General features: G+C 33.8%; 1 protein-coding gene across 8 annotated transcripts in view; it reads left to right on the top strand.

The window, feature by feature from the left end:
- EHBP1 (EH domain binding protein 1) overlaps positions 1–20,440 on the top strand; it is a 349,564-nt gene that overhangs the window by 151,996 nt on the left and 177,128 nt on the right. For 4 of the 8 annotated variants that reach the window (XM_068989001.1, XM_068988961.1, XM_068988976.1 and 1 more), the window contains exons 7-9: positions 4,957–5,061; positions 5,718–5,840; positions 9,364–9,604. In XM_068989001.1, coding sequence (XP_068845102.1) covers positions 4,957–5,061; positions 5,718–5,840; positions 9,364–9,604 — 469 coding nt within the window. The remainder of the gene's footprint in view (positions 1–4,956; positions 5,062–5,717; positions 5,841–9,363; positions 9,605–20,440) is intronic. The other 4 variants (XM_068989010.1, XM_068988993.1, XM_068988985.1 and 1 more) reach the window with 1 other exon arrangement.

The following is a 20,440-nucleotide window of genomic DNA, read 5'->3' as shown; positions in this document are numbered from 1 at the left end:
GCCTCTTTGTGTCACATGGATGTATATACATTTGTCGAAATTCATTGAATTGTACAGTTTAAGATTATACCTTTCATATATGTGCATGAGTAAAATGCTGGAAGGTAATATGAGAATTATAATAAATTCATTAGATTAGTAAGAAAATAAATGATTTCAACTTTCTGATTTATTGATCTACGGTGTGGTAGCCAGTCTTCAAAGATTGTCCTCCAGTGAGTGAAAAAGGCCTCTCAATATTCATGCCCTTTTGTAGGCCCCTCCCCGTCTTCTGGGCTGGTTCCATAAATCACTTTTAATCAGTAGAATGCAGTGAGGAAGTCACATTCTGTAACTTCCAAAGCTAAGTTGTAGCTTCTACCTGGGCCCCTTGTAGTGTGTTTTGTGTGAGATACCAGTTGCCATGTAAAATGTCCAGCTACCCTGGGTTGCTGTGTTGAAAGGAAACCCCAAAATACCCGTATTGACAGCTATTTACAGTGCTAGGGGGTAGGGGGAGAGATGCCTGAACAGTCCCCAGTTGTTCCAGCCTCTCAGCTGAAACACCAAACATGCATTTGAAGAAAATTTTAGACAGCCAGCCCAATTCAATGTTTTGGTGATTTAATCCCAAGCCACTCTCTAACTGCAGTGAACCACTCGGCTGAGTCCAGTCAATCCACAGAACTGTGAGAGGTGATAATTTGTTTTAAACCACCACATTTTAGGTTGGTAGCTAAAACTAACGTTTCTAGAGATAAATGAAATATGTCGTACATAGATGCATAATATATACACATGTAGATATATAGACAGATGTAAGATTAAAAACACAATTGCCAAAATTTAAAAATAAGGCGTATGTCTTTCTACCTTTATAAAAATTATGGCTAGTATTAGGACTTTCATTCAGTTTATTCATTCATTCATTTGCAATATGATCTACTAATGGGATTGAAAATCACATTATTAAACATATTAGTTATATCCATAAATCAAATATTTATGGGCTCAAAGCCTATGAGAAAAGTGACGTCCTTCTAAACTTGATCTCTGTCACGAGGTTGCAGTGTTACTATCTTAGACCATTTTAAAATGAGATATGCCTGTACTGAATCCTATACTTTGGAGGGAAGAATGAAGATGCTACAAGATTTGTAGATATGTTGTGCCTCTAGGTAGCCCCCACCCCACCCCCACACTAGCCCTTTTAACTCCACTGCAGACTTTCTTAAAAAGAAAAACCCACCTATTCTTTGTGACACCACTTCTATCCCCCTGTTTTGGTCCAGTGTGATAATCTCTCATGGTCAATTTCTATCTTCTTTTGCCTTCCTAACAATAAAGAAGAGTCTCAAATTACTTGACCCTGTACTTCGATTGCTTGCCCCTAATTTAGTTTGCCTTCTTATTCTCACCAATATGAAGCAAGTCTAGATTGACACACTGTTACCGATGACTTAATACTGCACTATAGGTTTATTGCTCAATTTGAGTAGTGCTAGGGTAGGTAGAAATTATATTTTGTGCTATTACATATCATTATTAAATAACATTTTCCAAAGTATAGACTTTTGGTGAAATAAGTCTTTAATAAATAAATATATATAAATATATTGGGTCAGGGAATTTTTTTGATCAGGGTGGTATATTACTAGGAAAGTGTGCCACATAAAAAAATTCTGGGAATTTGTGTTGTGAACCTTCTTTTAAACTTTTAGCTTCTGTTTTTCTGATTATACATGTGAAACATATTGACTGCAAGAAATTTGGAAGTAAAAGAAATGTACTTTTTTTTTTAAAAGGAGAAATATATAACAAAATTTGTATTTTAGGCTCTGCATCAGCATATGCAAATACCAATTGACTTATTTTCATAAGTTTCACAGGCAACTGTAGCTTGGTATGGCCAAACTGAATAGCCCCCACTATAGTTCTAGAACTAATGTCCACACAGTCACCCAAGACAGAAACTTGGCAGGTATCCTAGATTCCTTTCCCCACTCCCCATATCAAATTAAAACCTTCAATACTTTCTTCTTAATTTATTCTTTAATTAGCAAATATTTACTAAGTCCCTCCCTCCATGCAGTCGTGATGCTGAACTGCTCATCTTTTATCTTCCTATCCTGTTTTTTCAGTTGTTGCTACCATGTTGCTCTTGGTATGATGTTTCTAAAATATGCATTTGATCTTACAATGGCTTCTCAGGGCTTTCAGAGTAAACTTCACATTCTTCATTTTGGTCACTGTAACCTTCATGACACCACATTGGCCAGCCTCATCTCATTCCATTCCCCATCCCTGACATCTTAACCCCCAAGCAACTTGCTGTTCCTCAGGTATATCATATTCTCATTTGCCTCCCTTGCATTGTTGTGGAAGGCCCTCCCCTTTCTCTTTTAATAATAACATTGATATCTATTTGTTTTATTTTCACTCAATAACTCCACGAAGCCTTCCCAACCTCAGCCTGAGTTATACGCCTCTCTTCCAGTTTCACTTAGCCTACGATGCATGTCTCAATTATAACATATATCATATTTATCACATATTGCCTTACTTATCTATCTGCCTCCCAAAAGGATAATAGGTACTTGAGAAATGTTTATTATGTAGATAAATGGTATTTCTTTGGAGATTGCTTCTTTTTATGATCTGGATCATTTGTGAATGAATTCTAGAAGCAGAGGATCTAGGTGTTAAGTAAGGATTTATTTAAGATATGGATAAATAAGGAAAGCTAGGATAGGAGAGACAATTTATTGAGACAGGGATGGAAATAAGTAGTTACTTTGGGTTAGTTAATGACGGAGTGGTCCTTAGTGGTTTTACTTTATTTATTTTTTATCAGTGGTTTTAGATTTTTTTTATCAGTGGTTTTAGATATCACCAAAAGCATGATGAGGAGAAGGAAATACTCTGAATCAGAAAAATTACAATGTGAATAATTTAGTCATGTGATAGTCACTTTGATAGTATTTAAATGAATGTCCATATTGTACAGAAAAGTGTATAATGGAACAATAATAATGTTTTGAAGGTAAGGACCAAATTTAATGTTTCTTTAGTATTCCATATATTGCCCCTTATATAAGGTGTTTGAATAAATGATTTCTACTGTCATTGAAAATATATCTTAAGAATATTAAATAAAATGTGTAAAGAAAGTACAAATCTTTGAGCATTATTTTAAAATATTTTAACCAGTAATTGCACATCTGGGAATAAAGTGCAAATAAATGCTACTAATATACATGATAAAATGTGAATATTAATAATAATACCTCAGGATATTTTTGAGAATCAACTAATAACATATGCAGAGCCCTTTCTACTTCTTAATAGAGGTTAACTGCTGTTAACTAATGTTACTAATATTTGTTTTTTTTTCATATTTTTTTAAGTTAAAAATAAATATCTGCAAACTTTTAAAAATACAAAACTAGTAATGAATGAAAAAAAGTCAGTCATGCACTGGTAGTCACATAGCATAGATTCTTCTCTCTATTACACTTCCTTGAAAATTGCAAAGTTACAGTAACTAGTAGTTTGGGGTAAAAAATCTACTTTAAGAATGAATTCTTCCTGTTGAGGAATTTGCTAGGTTAATTTGAGTCAGAATGAGATTTAAACTATTGGAAGGATAAAATGGAAGAAGATACTTTATAAAAACTGATTATTTAGCTCATATTGTTCACAGACTTAAGAGTCCAGTTAGTATTAATTCTGTTTACTCTTTTTTTATTTTCTATGATTGACTATCTCAAGCAATCTTATTCATACAAAATATATTTCTCATTCAGACAAGGAAAATGAATAAGTTTGTCAGTTTTTCTAGTAGTCGTTTATGGTCTTTTTCAGTGTTAATATCTTTCTTTATCAATGGTAAATTCCATGAAGGCAAAACTGTGCCTGATTTTTTTTCATTCTTATGTTCCAAACATGGTACTTGGCACAGAGTGATAAATAAGTATTTATTTGTTCAACAACAAATGATTGGATGAAGACAACCTTATTACAACCATGTATTTATATTATTTGGTTCAAATAAAGTTTAGACTCTACGTTTGCGTGTTAAAGAACAGCATTTTAATGCTGGATTTGCAACTGTTTTCTATTTCTAACCATTTTATTTCCCACTGAATGATCTGGATCTGTTTGGTTTGTCCTAATGCCTAAGTTATTGCCAAGTTTTAACTTTGGAAATAGCAAGGATTAACTAGAATACTCTAGTAGGTTCTTAATATTTTATTCCAAGCTAATTTTCACCCAGTGAATCATAATTTCACATATTTGGAGTTGTCCAAAACATGTATGACTCATTTTTAAAAATTCTATTTAGGTACAGAATGAATTTTTATTTTAATATTTTGCTGTCTGTTCCTGTCTTTTTTATTCTGTCTCTTACTGGCTAAATAAGATATCCTAAAGCAGATACTCAGGAGTTCCCTTAAAAGCACAAATTCTCTAGAAAGCAGGAGTAGAAAATAGCAATTGCCTGCTTTTCTTATTTTGTGCTGATTTTTAACATTCTAGAATATTAACAAGTGCTTATTATGTTCATGATTCATGTAGATATATTCTTAAATCCTTTAACTTAAATTTAGAATACTATAAAACAAATAGCACATATTTTCTATGGTATCTGATGAAAATTTTTCTATTCTATTTTTAATGCCTTCATTTAAAGCCCTATTTTACAAATGTAGAATGTGAAAGTTATTCTTTGTTTTGTATTTGTTAACCTAGTTAATAGTACTAATATAAATTTTAACAAAAATGTTCTCTATTAGTACAGCATCACTTTCAGTTAAATACATCTGTTGTAGTTTATCAAAATAACATCCTCTGACTGTATTCTTTTGATTAACCAAATATCCCCTCTCTTTGTCTTTTTGAGTAACAGCATGCTTCTGTGACTCTTTAATTAAGTGACCTTTCCTTACATTTGTCTCGACTGGCTTCTGTTTACAGAAATTGTAAACCAATTGAATGCTCTGAGCAGCTTAGATGAAGATCAAGATGACTGCATAAAGCAAGCAAATATGCCTTCAGCTAAATCAGCCAGTTCCTCTGAAGGTCTAAGAGCTTTCTTCCTTTCTTTCTGCTTCTGATTGCCTGTATTTACTGTGACCTGCTACCTCTTGACTTTCTGTCTGTACTTAGCTGTCAGTTTTGTCTTTGTGCATTTCCTTTAATAAATTTTCTTTGGTAATTTGTAGTGCACCAACAGGCAACAGCATAACATAACTTACCATCTTTAGCAAAACCCGTATTAGGATGATAGGCAGTGATTTTAAAATATCTTATAAGATAATAATTGGTCATATGACATATTTATTTAGTTAGCTTATATATTGTAACAACATTGTTTTAAAAATATTTGCTTATATTACATAAGTTTGAATTATTCAATAATTTAGGAGTGAAAGATGTTTTTTCTCAGAATATATGTTAGTACTTTTTTATTGAATCAAGTAAGATTGAGATGAGTTTCTCTATTTATTGTCTGTTATTTTCAAATTCATATGCATATGTCTGTTTTCTTTTATTTGAATATGTTGGTATGCTACAAAATACTTGAATGGCATTCTTTCATTGGTAAAATGCTATATCTTATTATTTGCAGGTATTATTAGTGTAAATTTTTACAGTTTGAAATGTTTCATGAATGAATGATAATTATGCTTAGCTCTATGTAACCACAGTGAACTGACACATATGTTTATTTTCAGAGCTTATCAACAAACTTAACTTTTTGGATGAATCAGAAAAGGACTTGGCCACTGTGAATTTAAATCCATTTGGTGATCCTGATGTAGCAGAATTAAACCCATTTGGAGATCCTGATTCAGAAGGTAGCACATTTTTTCTTTACTTTTGAACTCTTTATTTAGTCAAGTTCTCATGATTTGTAAGGACAGAAAGAGATTTTTTTGTTTTGTTTTAAAGACTTATAAATTTTGTTTATAATGACTACTATTTATTCAGTACCAGTTGCAGTTGATCAGCAATTCTGGATAGCTTCTATTGAATTATTTTTAAAGAAAAAAGAAAGCCTACATAAGTATTTACTTGGGGCTTATTTTTTTTAACTCTTTATTAGTTTGATCAAATAGTGAAGCTCTAATATTAGATATAACAGTATTTTACTTAGCTGGCATACAGTAAAGTCTCATTATTTTGGCCTTACCAAGCAAGATCAGGTTGTGGGAAATACCCATATTAGGATGGTGGAGGTAGCCTCTCTCTATATACAGCTTCTCCACCCTCACACCTCAGTCTGATGAGCCTCTCCACCCCTAATTCCCTGTCTCCAGCTGGGAAGTATGCTCAGTAACAAAAGTTAAACTGTGCATGTGAATGTCACAGAACAGAAGAAAAGATTTAAGAGCTACTCCTGTCATATATACAACATATATAGAAGAAATAAAACCAAGGTTTTTTTTTCCTTAGTCATTTTTCTTATCAAGTAGTTTCAAACTATTAAAGCTTAGAAAAGAGCTATTAAAGAAATAAGACCTTTGTTTAATTAAAATCTGTTTGCTCAAAGTAAATGCAAGAATGAGTAACCCCTGTTTGCATCTTTTAGACTGCTCTTATGACATCCTCCTGAGCTTTAAAGAATTTTGCTACTGCAGATCATTGTGAAAATGAGATTTCAATTTAAGGATTCACTGTATGAAATATCATTTCATAATCTACTTCTTCTTTTCTTTCCTTTCCTTTCTCCCTTCTTACCAAATTCTAAATTAGTAAGTTTAGATTAATGAGATTGTATTTTTTTGTGACTTATTTTATATTAAAGTATTTGAAATCTTAATGATTATAATACATCTTAGAAGTAATCTGGTTCAGCAGCCTCTTTTCACAGATTAGGGAGCTGAGGCCAAGAGGAATTAAGTGATTTGAACAAGAACTTCAGGTAAATGGAGGTGGAGTTGGAGCTAAGATTACTAATCAAGTGTCTTCTTTTGACCACAAAGCTCCTTAATTACATAGTATATATGTCTGAATACACTGAGTTAAAAAAAATTACCAAAATATTTTGAGATAGGAGTATTTGAGATTTTCATTTTAAAATTAAATAAGTAATTAAAAAAAATATATGTGTGTCTGTTTCCGAGGTATAGAAAAGAGTACTACATAATGCATATATTGTATTTCTATTTTGGAAAGGTTAAGAGAGCCTTATTCAGAATCTTTAATTATGCGTATAGAGCTAAGAATAAACTTGACAGCCAGTAAACTTCACACTTCTTGAAGACTTTAGAATAAGTATTTTCTATTAGGAGAATATTCATTTTTCGTGAAATAATTTATTATTAATTTTTATGATTAAAAACATGCATTCTCAAGTAACACAAGTAGTTAGGAAAGAAAAAAATGTGTTGCAGTTGTTTAGATATTTGGGTTTTTTTTGTTTTGCTTTTATAGTTTCAATTCTCCTCTTAGATTCATGACAGTCTGTGTTCACTGACCTGTTTAGAAAGTCATTTTTAAATGTATGTTATCCTTTAAATGAAATAATCTCATCTTAAACTCTCCTTTGTTGCTATTCTATCATCTTCAAATCTTGCTCTATAGTTTGAGTACTTTCTTGCTTTTGGTTTTATAACTTATGAACTTGCTTGGATCAATTTTTGTAATCCTTTACCTGAAAGTAAAAAAAAAAAAAAAAAAAGAGGTATTTCCATTGAACAACTTTTGTCTATTTCTTAAGCATTTGAGACTTGGGATTTGTTAATAAAAAATTGAGTCGGCAAAAAAAACTCTTTCAGTCTCTTCTATGCTCAGAGAAAAGATAATGCTTCATTTAGATTAGCATAAAGCTTATCGTGGTTTTTGAGTATTATCCTGGTGTTACTAAACATACAGTTACTGAGTTTCTTCTCTACCTTAGGCTGTTTTTAAATTCATTTCACTGTTGATTTATTATGATTTTATGAATTCTGTTCAATACTTCATGATTGCTTCACCATGGTGTATAGAATTTCAATTTAGAGTTGTTTGTTATAGTTATCTTTTCAATATAAAGATAAAATAATTTTTCTGGGCTAATGTCTAAAGTATAAGTAAAAGTAGTTTGACTCTAAAATATAAAAATCATAAATATATGTCAATGAAGAGATTTTTATGTTAACTGGATTATATTGTTTGAAATGTCACTTATGAAACAATTATTTTTCTTGAAGATTTTAATAACCAATTTTCTGCCTTCTTCTCCTAGAAATATTTTGTTAGAGTTGCATGGCATAATTAAAATTACTTTTGAACTGTTCTGTGATTATCAGCTCTCTGAAACTTTTTTCCAATTTAGGGAAATGTTTATATCATTAAAATCTAAATTTTAAACAGTTTTATTATACATTCCAGTTTTGGGTGTTTTTTTTTTTTTTGGTGGGGGGCCACGCTATGGAGCTTATGGGATCTTAGTTCCCTGACCAGGGATTGGACCCAGGCCCATGGCAGTGCAAGCACAAAGTACTAACCACTGAACTTCTGTGAAACTCTCCCTAGTTTTGTTTTAAAATATTAATAAACATAAAAGCAAAATGCTGTTACTAAGTACTCCATAAGTATTTTTGGAGGACATGATACTATCGTAGTGCTTTTTGTGCTGTGAAGTCAGATTTTATTTTTAAGAGTACCTTTGTTTTCAAATTGAAATTTGTAATAAAATTTAGAATTGAGTGGAACACATCTATCAGTATGATTTTAATGTAGCTCTTTCAACTTTAGAAGTCTTGTTATTCCTTTATGTTATTATATAAAGCATTGACTGAATATGAATTATGTTGAAAAGGCCCATTAAAAGCTGTAAAGATTTAAGGTCTTATAGTATACAGAAACCTGGTCTTTGAAGACTTCACAAAAACAAATTCAGTGACATATGGTGTATTTTTGATATATTCCAGAATGAATTTTCAGATTCCTAAGTGATCTCTGCTTGTGTAACTACCAGAGACCATTCCAAAATTAAGTTCATTTTATGTTTTTTTTAAAAGCAGAAATTTTTATATGTCAGTTTGGGGTGGGGCAACTTAGTATAGTGAAATAAAATAAGCAACAATAGATATTGTACCTCTAAGAAGGTTAAAATTTCCAAAATCAGCATACCATAATGTCAATTTAGAGATGCTGAAGAGATGCTGAGAGTATTAACAATTCAAAGATGCTATTTCAGAGAGCACCTAGAGAAGCAGACAAAAATCTTAGATATCACATCTTCTGAGCTTAGCCCCTCTAAAATATATTATTGATTTGCACTCTTTCAACCTCATAGAGTATTTATTCAAGATTGAGTGTTTTTGAAGACTAAATATATAAGCAAGTATCAGGTAGTATTAATTTAATTCATCTTTTGCTATTGTTTTCTAGAACAAATCACTGAAACAATTTCACCTAAAAAACCAGAAGAATCCTTTTATAGTAACAGCTATAATCCCTTTAAAGAGGTACAGACTCCACAGTATTTGAACCCATTTGATGAGCCAGAAACCTTTGTAACTGTAAAGGATTCTCCACCCCAGGCTACAAAAAGAAAAAATATAAGACCAGTGGACATGAGCAAGTATCTCTATGCTGATAGCTCTAAAGCTGAAGAAGAAGAGTTGGATGAGTAAGTACATTTCATTTTGTAATCATCATATTTTAACTAAAGAGGTCTTTCTGTAATATATCTTTGTGTGCATGTATGCTCAGTCATGTCTAACTCTTTGTGACCTCATGGACTATAGTCCACAGGCTCTTCTGCCCTGGGGATTATCCTGGCAAGAATTCTGGAGTGGGTTGCCATTTCCTCCTCCAAAGGATCTTCCTGACCTGTGAATTGAACCCGTATCTCCTGCATTGGCAGGTGGGTTCCTTACCACTGAGCCACTTGGGAAGCCCTAATGTACCTTTAGTTGGGTAAAAAGAGGTCTGCTGCTTCTGCCTCTTTTTAGTCACTAAGTCATGTCCAACTGTTTGGAATCCAATAGACTGTAGCCCACCAGAGTCCTTTGTCCATGGGATTTCCCAGGCAAGAATACTGAAATGGGGTTGCCATTTCCTTCTCCAGGGATCTTCCCAACCCAGGGACTGAATCCACACTTCCTGCATTAGCGGACAGATTCTTTACTGCTAAGCCACCAGGGAAACCCCAAAAGAGGTCTGTCCCTATGTTAATACACAGTTTATAAGTTAGTATCTATCTCATCCCAAATCTAAATTTTTATAATCTTGACCCTCATTCTCTCACCCTCTTCCACATGATTATGTATGCATCTTAAAACTAACAAATGAAGGAAATATGTTTCTGGAGTCACTGGTTAGAATTCCAATTATATCTTCCCAAGCAACTATGTTATAAATGGTACATAAGTGTTTTTAATTGATTCTTGAAGGCATTACACTTCAGTTATGTTATGAGTCTATTGTGGGAACCAAATAATTATTTCTGATATTGATTTGATGGGAAGATTTATTCAAATGCCAAGCAATGAGATCATGACATTTATAAATTCAGAATTATCTGCTTCTGCATTATTATTCCTACCTAAAAGAGAGGTTTATTGACCACAGCCTCAATATATAAATAGTGTGATTTGGGCTTCCATTTTACTCAAATCCAGATTAGGAATAGGAGGGTGCATTCACATTGTATTCTGGAATTGTATACTGTAACCCATGTAGCTGCACACTGTGGCCCTGAGTATGTTTGAAAATCAGCAATAAAACTTTTAGCCATAATGGAGTAGCATAGAGTATTTATAGCTTCTTGTCTTACACAACTAAAAAACTGAATAAAATGGATAAAATAACAGTTTTTAGAAATAAAATTGCACAGGACCCCTGAGAGAACAGAAACAAGAAATGTGAACACTACAGTTGTCTACGCTTTATTAATAGAGTATTTCCAAGTGCAATTCAGGGAGAGAGAACCCAAACACTCCAGAATCTCCCTGTGCTGAGGAGGCAGAGTTTGGACTTTGAAGGTATTGAGGTAGCTAGAATTTGTGTATAGAGTATCAGAGAGGAGAAAGCTACTCATAAAGAGTTTCAGCAATCTTTATAAAGTTTCTCTTGAGTCTTTAACTGAGTACTAATCAGAGTATAGGGCTTCCCTGGTGGCTCAGACACTAAAAAATCTGCCTGCAATGCAGGAGACCCTGGTTCAGTCCCTGGGTTGGGAAGATCCCCTGAAGAAGGGAATGGCTACCCACTGCAGTATTCTGGCCTGGAGAATCCCACGGACAGAGGAGCCTGTTGGGCTACAGTCCGTGGAGTCACAAAGAGTCAGACATGACTGAGCGACTTCAACTTCAAAATCAGAGTATACATATGAGGAAGTTACTGAGAACAAAGGATTAGACAGAACAATCCCTGAAGTAGGATCAGAGTGGTTTGGATTTCCACCAGCCAGAGAGAAAAGACATCCTAACATATGGGACATCAAGTTGAGTCCACAGAAAAGTATTGTCCCAGTAGTGGGACCAAATTAACCCTTGACTAAAGGCTGTTATAGGCTTTCCCAACAAAGTTTAAAAGCAAATCTCAAAAGAGTCAGAATAATTTCACATAATTGTATCCCACACAGATCCCAAAAATATTGTATTAAAAAGAATGCCAAAAAATTCAGCATCCAACACAAAATTCACAATGTCTGACAGCCAATCAAAAATTGATCAGGCATGGAAAGAAGCAGAAAGTTCTGACTACTAATGAGGAGGAAACTCAGTCCTTAAATATGGATGCAGAAATGGTTCAGATGATGAAATTAATAGATAATTGTGGTAGTTTAACTATTATATAAATATACTCCAGATATTCAAGAAGGTGGAAGAAATCATGAGCATGGAATATAAAACGTAAATTCAGATTCAGTTTATAAAGATGAAACATACAAAATCTGATGAAAAATACACTGGATAGGATTAATCCCATGTTAGATACTGCAGAAGGAAGTATTAGTGAACCTAAATTCTTGGCAATAGAAACTCTCCAGATTAAAACATAAAGGGAAAAAAAGTGAACAGAGGATCAATGGGCAACTTCAGTTACCCTAAGTGTAACTGAAGTTCCCAAAGGAGAGGAAAGAAGATGAGGGAAACAGAAAAACATGGTTGAGGAAATAATGACCAAAAGCTTTTGAAATTAAAAACATGTAAATCTACAGGTCTAAGCAGCTGGATTGAACCACAAGAATGATGAAGAAACTATACCCAGGCATCTTAACAAAAGCAATTCAAGTTAGAAGATAGTGGGGTAATATATAACTACTGAAAGAAAGTAAGAAAAGTCACTCAGTTGTGTCCAACTCTTTGTGACACCATGGATGCACAAGGTTCCTCCATCCATGGAATTTTCCAGGCAAGAGTACTAGAGTGTGTTGCCATTTCTTTCTCCAGGGAATCTTCCCGACCCAGGGATGGAACCCGGGTTTCCCGCATTGCAGGCAGATGCTTTTACCCTCTGAGACATAGTCCAGGAAAAAGAAAAAAACCCACCAAAACAAATTTTTATTTCTGGTGGGGGGGGGGGTGGCAAAGTTCAAAATAATGGACATTTCCAGACATGCAAAACCTGAGAGAATTCACATTATCAGACTTGCTTTGCAAAAAATGTTACAAGGAAATCCTTCAGGTGGGAGAAAAATGACAGTAGTTGGAAATTTGGATCTACACAAAGGAATGATCAGCACAGGAAGTAGCAAATAGAATATATGTAAAATACATGTCTTATTTTTAAAAACCTCTTTAAAAGATAATTGATCATTTAAAGTGTAAATAACAGTATATTCTGGGTTTTGGATAGGGATAGAAATAAAACAAATGATAGTAGTCACACAAGGGCTGAGCATGGGGAAATTGAATACTGTTTTAAGCTTTTTATACATGTTATTTGAAGATATACAGTACTATCTTTTCATGTATGACATAATCATTTATGTAGAAAATTATAAGGAATCTCTACAAAGTCTACTATAACTAAAAAGTAAATTTAGCAAGGTAAAGGATACAAGATCAATTTATAAATTCAGATGTATTTCTCAATAGTAACAATGAACAATCAGAAGTAGAAAATTCTAGAATACCATATACAAAAGCATCCAAAAAAATAAACCAAAACTCAGGGATAATGTTGGACAAAGATGTTCAATGCAATACCTGTGTGCTGAAAACAATAAAACATTGCTGAGACAAATAAATGGAGAGAAATGTTATAGCCAAGGATTCAAATTGATCCATAGATTCAGTGCTATCCCAATCAAAATTTTGGTGTATTTTCTGTAATAATCGATAACGCTAATTCTAAAATGTATACAGAAATATGATGGACCTAGAATAGCCAAAAGAATTTTGTAAAAGAATAAAGTTTGAGTACTTATATTATCCAGTTTCAAGACTCATTAACCAAGACATTCTGGTATTGGCTTAAAAGTAAACATATAGTTAAATGAAAGAGAATATAAATAAATCTAGAGCTAGATCCACACATATATTGCCAATTGATTTTTGACAAAAGTAGCACAGGAAGTCAGGCAAGGATAATCTTTACAACAAATGGTGCTCAAACAATTAAAGGTCTATATCCCCCAACCCCTCCAGAAGAGAACTGCAGTCCTTACCTCACAACAAATATAAAATTTTACTAAAAACAGATCATACACCTAAAAGTAAAAACTGAAACATGGGAACTTTTAGAAGAAAACATAGGAGAAAAATGAATTAGGCAAAAATTTCTTGAATAGAATGCAAAAAAAAAAAAAAGTCAAAGAAAAAAGTTATAATTTAGACTTCTTTAAAGTTAAATCTTTTGCTGTTTGAAAAACAGTTGTGAAGATAAAAAGTGTGGCCAGACTTCTTTGTAAAATACCTATCAGTCGAGACTTCTATCAAGTATATGTAAAGAACACTAGCTCAATGATAAGACAGACTGTCTCTTTTAAAGAGAGAAAAGATTTGAACAGACATTTCACAGAAGATACAAGAATAGCCGATGTGTACATAAAAAGTTGTTCAACATCTTAGTCATCAAGGAAATGCAAATTAAAACCATATAAGATACCGGTACACACCCACCTGAATTGCTCAAATTTAAAAGACTTTACTATACAAGATACTGTCAGGGACATGGAGCCACTGGTACTCTCAGAACTCTCAAAGTTCTAAATGTAGCTATTTTAGAAAAAAAATTTGCCAGCTTTTGAAAAAGTTAAACATATTCCTATTGACCTAACCATCCCATTCCTAGGTATTTAACCAAAAGAATCAAAGTGTATGTCCACAAAAAGTCATATATATGAATATTTAACGGCTTTATTTATCATAATAGCAAGATGCGGTAATAACCCCAGTGTCCACCAATAGTCAAATAAATAAGCAAATTGTAGTATATCTGTAACAGTGGAATACTACTCAGTAATAAGGAGCAAACTTTTGATACATGTAAGTGCATGGATCAGTTTGAAAGTTATTATGCTGACTGAAAGAAGTCAGACCAAAAAAGAGCATATACTATATGATATCCTTTATTTAGAACTAGAAAATACAAACAGTCTGTAATGAGAGAAAGTAGACCCATAGTTGCCTGAGACTGGAGGTGGAGGGAGGGAGGGATGGATGGATTAAAAGGGATGCAAGGAAACTTGGAGAATTGGAAGTGTTTGTAGTCTTGATCGTGCTGATGGTTTCACGCTTATGTGCTTATATAAAAAACTCAACAAGTTATACTCTTTAAATATGTGCCACTTACTGTATATCAATCATACCTAAATAAAGCTGTTAAAAAAAAAAAACCCACAGCAATATTTAACTTTATTAACAGAAATACTCTGTCACATGAGTGATTCCTAGCCTAGATTTCTTGGGCTTTAGGTTTGTTTGATGAAAATAATTGATGTGAAACAGGGAAGATCTACAGAATATTTTACATTTATTAAAAGCTAAATAATAATATAGTGAGGCTATATGGGTCTTTGTTTTCCTTGGAAATAGTGAATTTCATTGTACTGATGTTATTTAGACCTTAAGAAAAATAGTTATTTCTTTCAAAATGCAGTGTAGTAGGAAATTTTTTCAAAATATGGGATATATGAGTTGAGAGCTGAATAATAACAAGGCTTCTTTGATGTATAAAAATTGGGAGCATTTGCTTTGTGTGCAGTAAGAAATGTCATCCCTCTGCTGTCCATTGGTCAACTCCCATTTTGAGCATTACTTTGCTTATAGGTGCTGCACTTTACAAGGGGCATTGATGATTCAAAGCATTGAGTAGAGTGAACAGAGTCATTAAAATCTCCAGAAACCACATCAAATGAGCAGTGACTGAGGACATAGGGACTGTTTGACTTAGTAAAGAAGTGGTTTAAGGGAACTATAATAACCAAGTTTAAATATTTGAAAGACTTATTTGAAAGAAGAAGGTAGTTAACTTGTTTTCTGTTGCCCTGGAACTGCATTTCTCAACCTTTGCTCATTTTACAGCACATGGGTAATAACTCTCACACATGCTACATGCTTCCATGGGCATAGCTAGGTTTTGATAAAACTAAAAAATAGTTCTAACCTCCTATAAGAACAGGAATTATGTCATGATAATCATCTGATTCAAAACCCAGGTTGAGAGCTAATTAATAACTATACAGGAGTTGAAAAAGTTGGCTGTAGCTGAAGTTGTTGTATTTGTTTTCTTTGAAATGGCTAATGTGTGATCAAAATAAAATTTCTCATGGGTGGTGTAGGTGCTGAGTAATAACCACACACCTAGAGTATTTGAATGTAATTGCAAACTTTAAAGACAAACATTCAGTCACTCCAAGATGCATGAATATTACACAACATATACACACCCTGCTCTCTCCTATTAACAAATTAAAGAGACATCTAATGTTTGCTTAAACTTTTAAAATGCCTTAATAAAAACTAAAATCAGAATGACTAGGTGTTTCCTTTTGACCATTCTTGTTCCACATGAAAGTCACAGCCTTTACAAGTTTCCCATGAATAAAGAACATTCTGAATTGCTCAATCATCTGAGGTTACCAGAGGAGACTACAAACACTCAGCTTTATGGAACATTATCCATAAATTTCTAAGGTTGCTTGTCAGCTAATAATGTCCAGGAAGAACTCTTAATTACTTACCTGGTATTTCTAATCTTTGTCTCCAGAAGTTTGTAGGTCCAACTTAAGTAGCAAAAATCTTCCAGAAGTTGTTCTTACTTCAATAATAAACTTATGACTTTTCATCAAGATGCCTGTATGACTCATCTTCCATTACCAAACTCTTCCTGTATCCTCTGACATAAAACTATCACAAACAGTGCTGAGTTCTGTGATGTGTAAAACAGCCTTCAGAAACTCAGCGTACCTGTCAGCTCCAAAAGAATGTATGTATTCTTAAGTGGTTTTAGCACTTGTCCTTTACACTATCAACTGTATGGTTTTCTGAGAAGTGATAGAGCAATAATATTTTTCAAAGCATTTATGAGATGAACTTTTGAGGTCCAGCATGAAATCATTGGTGTGGGTGTATATCAATTTCTTAAGGGAAGTTGTCATTGAAGTTTAATGAGAAAAGCCATGCACTTATTTTAATACAATCGAATTGTTTTCCGAAAGAAATATAAACTTTCAAAGTGAGAGGAAAAGAGTGTAAGTTTCACGCCACACTTTCTTCACTGTGTTTGCTAACCCTATTTCTAATCAACTTTATTTTTTCTTTCTATAGTACTTTTTATTTTTTTTAAAAAATGAATAATATCATTTAAAGTTACTCTGTCTAGTTTTCCACTTAATATAACTGAGTTTTTAATTCACAATGAATTAATGATACTACTAATGTATTACTTTTGAATAGTACAAGAATAAAAATAATTCTTGTTTATCATAGTGATGTGAGCTGCCTTGAAATAGATGATTCAGATCAGAGTTGATTAACAGAATGTAGAAATTATGCTAATTCCTTTAATAATTTTTCCTTACTAAAAATGCTGTTCAAGTATTTTTAAATGTACTTATTAGAAATTATGTAATTCTTGTCATTACAAAGGAGGGAAAAATTTGTGTGGGCTCAGTTGTGTCTGGGTCTTTGCAGCCCCATCAAGAACTTAGAAAAAGAAGAGCAAATACACAAAGCAAGCAGAAGAAAGGAAATAAAGAGCAGAAATCAATGCAACTGAAAACAGAAAAGAAACAGAGAAAAAAAAATCAATGTCACAAAGCACTAGTTCTTTGAAAAGATTGATAAAATTGATCATAGCATAACTTGTAGCATAACCGACAAAGAAAAAAGAGAGGATACAAATTACCAATACCAGAAATGCAATCAGAAATATCACTACAGATCCTGCAGACACACAAAAATACCAAGATAATACCATGAAAGAAACTTTACACGCATAAATTTGACAACTTCGATGAAATGGACCACCTTCTAAAGAAAGACAACTATAACTCAGCCAATATGAAATATGTAAGCTCAATAGCCCTAAAAATGATTTTAAAAATTCAGTTTATAATTTTAAAGCTCTCCAAAAAAGAAATTTCCAGACCTTCTTTTCACTGGAGAATTCTATGAAACATTTAAAGAACAATAATCACCAATTCTGCACAGTCTCTTTCAGAAAATAGATGAGGAGACACTTTCCAACTCCTTTATGAAATTAGTATTACCTTGATACCAAAACCAAACAACAACACGACCCAAACAAAAAATAAAACTACAGACCAATATCCCTCATGAATGTTCCTTAACAAAATATTGTCAGATATAATTCAACAAAATGAATTATATACCATGAATAGGTAAAGTTTATCTCAGAAATACCAGGCTGTTTTAATATTTGAAAATCAAATCAGTATAATCTACCATGTTAATAAACTAAAGGATAAAAATTATATGATCATATTTACCAATGCAAAAAACATTTGTCTAAATACAAAGTATACCAGTATTCAAGTGGTTAGAGGGAGGTGGAGAAACATGAAGAATAAGGATAGTTCTAGATATCTGTGTAATACTAAATAAGTTAAACAAAAGTTGAATGCAATGTAGTATTGTAAATTCAGTTATATAAAACACATTGAAAAATTGCCTATCTTAAGGAATTTTGTCATTTTCTCCTGTTAAGTAAAAGTCCTTTGCAATGTGCCCAATATGCTACTGGAGATCAGTGGAGAAATAAATCCAGAAATAATGAAGAGATGGAGCCAAAGCAAAGCAACACCCCGTTGTGGATGTGACTGGTGATAGAAGCAAGGTCCGATGCTGTAAAGAGCAATAGTGCATCGGAACCTGGAATGTTAGATCCGTGAATCAAGGCAAATTGGAAGTGGTCAAACAGGAGATGGAAAGAGTGAACGTTGACATTTTAGGAATCAGCAAGCTAAAATGGATTGGAATGGGTAAATTGAACTCAGATGACCACTATATATCTACTACTGTGGGCAGGAATCCCTTAGAAGAAATGGAGTAGCCATCATAGTCAACAAAAGGGTCCGAAATGCAGTCCTTGGATGCAATCTCAAAAATGACAGAGTGATCTCTGTTTGTTTCCAAGGCAAACTGTTCAGTATCACGGTAATCCAAGCTATGCCCCAACCAGTAACGCTTAAGAAACTGAAGTTGAATGGATCTATGAAGACCTACAAGACTTTTTAGAACTAACACCCAAAAAAGATGTCCTTGTCATTATAGGGAACTGGAATGCAAAAGTAGGAAGTCAAGAAACACCTGGAGTAACAGGCAAATTTGGCCTTAGAGTACAGAATGAAGCAGGGCAAAGGATAATAGAGTTTTGGCAAGAGAACACACTAGTCATAGCAAACACCCTCTTCCAACAACACAAGAGAAGACTCTACGCATGGACATCACCAGATGGCCAACAACGAAATCAGATTGACTATATTCTTTGCAGCCAAAGATGGAGAAACTCTAAACAGTGAGCAAAAACAAGACTGGGAGCTGACTGTGGCTCGGATCATGAACTCCTTATTACCAAATTCAGCTTAAATTGAAGAAAGTGAGGAAAACCACTAGACCATTCAGGTATCACCTAAATCAGATCCCTAACGATTATACAGTGGAAGTGAATAATAGATTTAAGGGGCAAGATCTGATAGACAAGAGTGTCTGATGAACTATGGACAGAGGTTTGTGACATTGTACAGGAGAGAGGGATCAAGAACATCCCTAAGAAAAAGAAATGCAAAAAAACAAAATGGCATTTCCAAGGAGGCCTTACAAATAGCTGTGAAAAGAAGAGAAGCAAAAAGCAAAGGAAAAAAGGAAAGATATACCCATTTGAATGTAGAGTTCCAAAGAATTGCAAGGAGAGGTAAGAAAGCCTTCCTCAGTGATCAGTGCAAAGAAATAGAGGAGAAGAATAGATAGGGAAAGACTAGAGATCTCTTCAAGAAAATTAGAGATACCAAGGAAACATTTCATGGAAAGATGGGCTCAGTAAAGGACAGAAATGTATGGACCTAACAGAAGCAGAAGATATAAAGAAGAGGTGGCAAGAATATCCAGAAGAACTATACAAAAAAGATCTTCACAACCCAGGTAATCACGATGGTGTGATCTCCAACCTAGAGCCAGACATCCTGGAATGTGACATCAAGTGGGCCTTAGGAAGCATCACACGAACAAAGCTAGTGGAGGTGATGGAGTTCCAGTTGAGCTATTTCAAATCCTAAAAGATGATGCTGTGAAAGTGCTGTACTCAATAACCAGCAAGTTTGGAAAACTCAGCGGTGGCCACAGGGCTGGAAAAGGTCAGTTTTCATTCCAGTCCCAAAGAAAGGCAATGCCAAAGAATGCTCAAAGTACCGCACAATTGCACTCATCTCACATGCTAGTAAAGTAATGCTCAAGATTCTCCAAGCCAGGCTTCAGCGATACGTGAACTGTGAACTTCCAGATGTTCAAGCTGGTTTTAGAAAAGGCAGAGGAACCAGAGATCAAATTGCCAACATCCGTTGGGTCATCGGAAAAGCAAGAGAGTTCCAGAAAAACATCTATTTCTGCTTTATTGACTATGCCAAAGCCTTTGAATGTGTGGATCACAATAAACTGTGGAAAATCCTTAAAGAGATGGGCATACCAGACCACCTGACCTGCGTCTTGAGAAACCTGTATCAGGAAGCAAGTTAGAACTGGCCATGGAACAACAGACTGGTTCCAAATAAAGAAAGGAGTATGTCAAGGCTGTATATTGTCACCCTGCTTATTTAACTTATATGCAGAGTACATCATGAGAAACGCTGGGCTGGAAGAAGCACACTGGAATCAAGATGGCCCGGAGAAATTTCAATAACCTCAGATATGCAGATGACACCACCCTTATGGCAGAAAGTGAAGAGGAACTAAAAAGCCTGTTGATGAAAGTGAAAGAGGAGAGTGAAAAATTGGCTTAAACCTCAGCATTCAGAAAAGTAAGATCATGGCATCTGGTCCTGTGACATCATGGC

The sequence above is a fragment of the Capricornis sumatraensis genome, chromosome 1, assembly GCF_032405125.1.
Source record: "Capricornis sumatraensis isolate serow.1 chromosome 1, serow.2, whole genome shotgun sequence".
NCBI classification, from domain to species: domain Eukaryota; kingdom Metazoa; phylum Chordata; class Mammalia; order Artiodactyla; family Bovidae; genus Capricornis; species Capricornis sumatraensis.
This window is presented reverse-complemented; position numbering and strand designations above follow the sequence as displayed.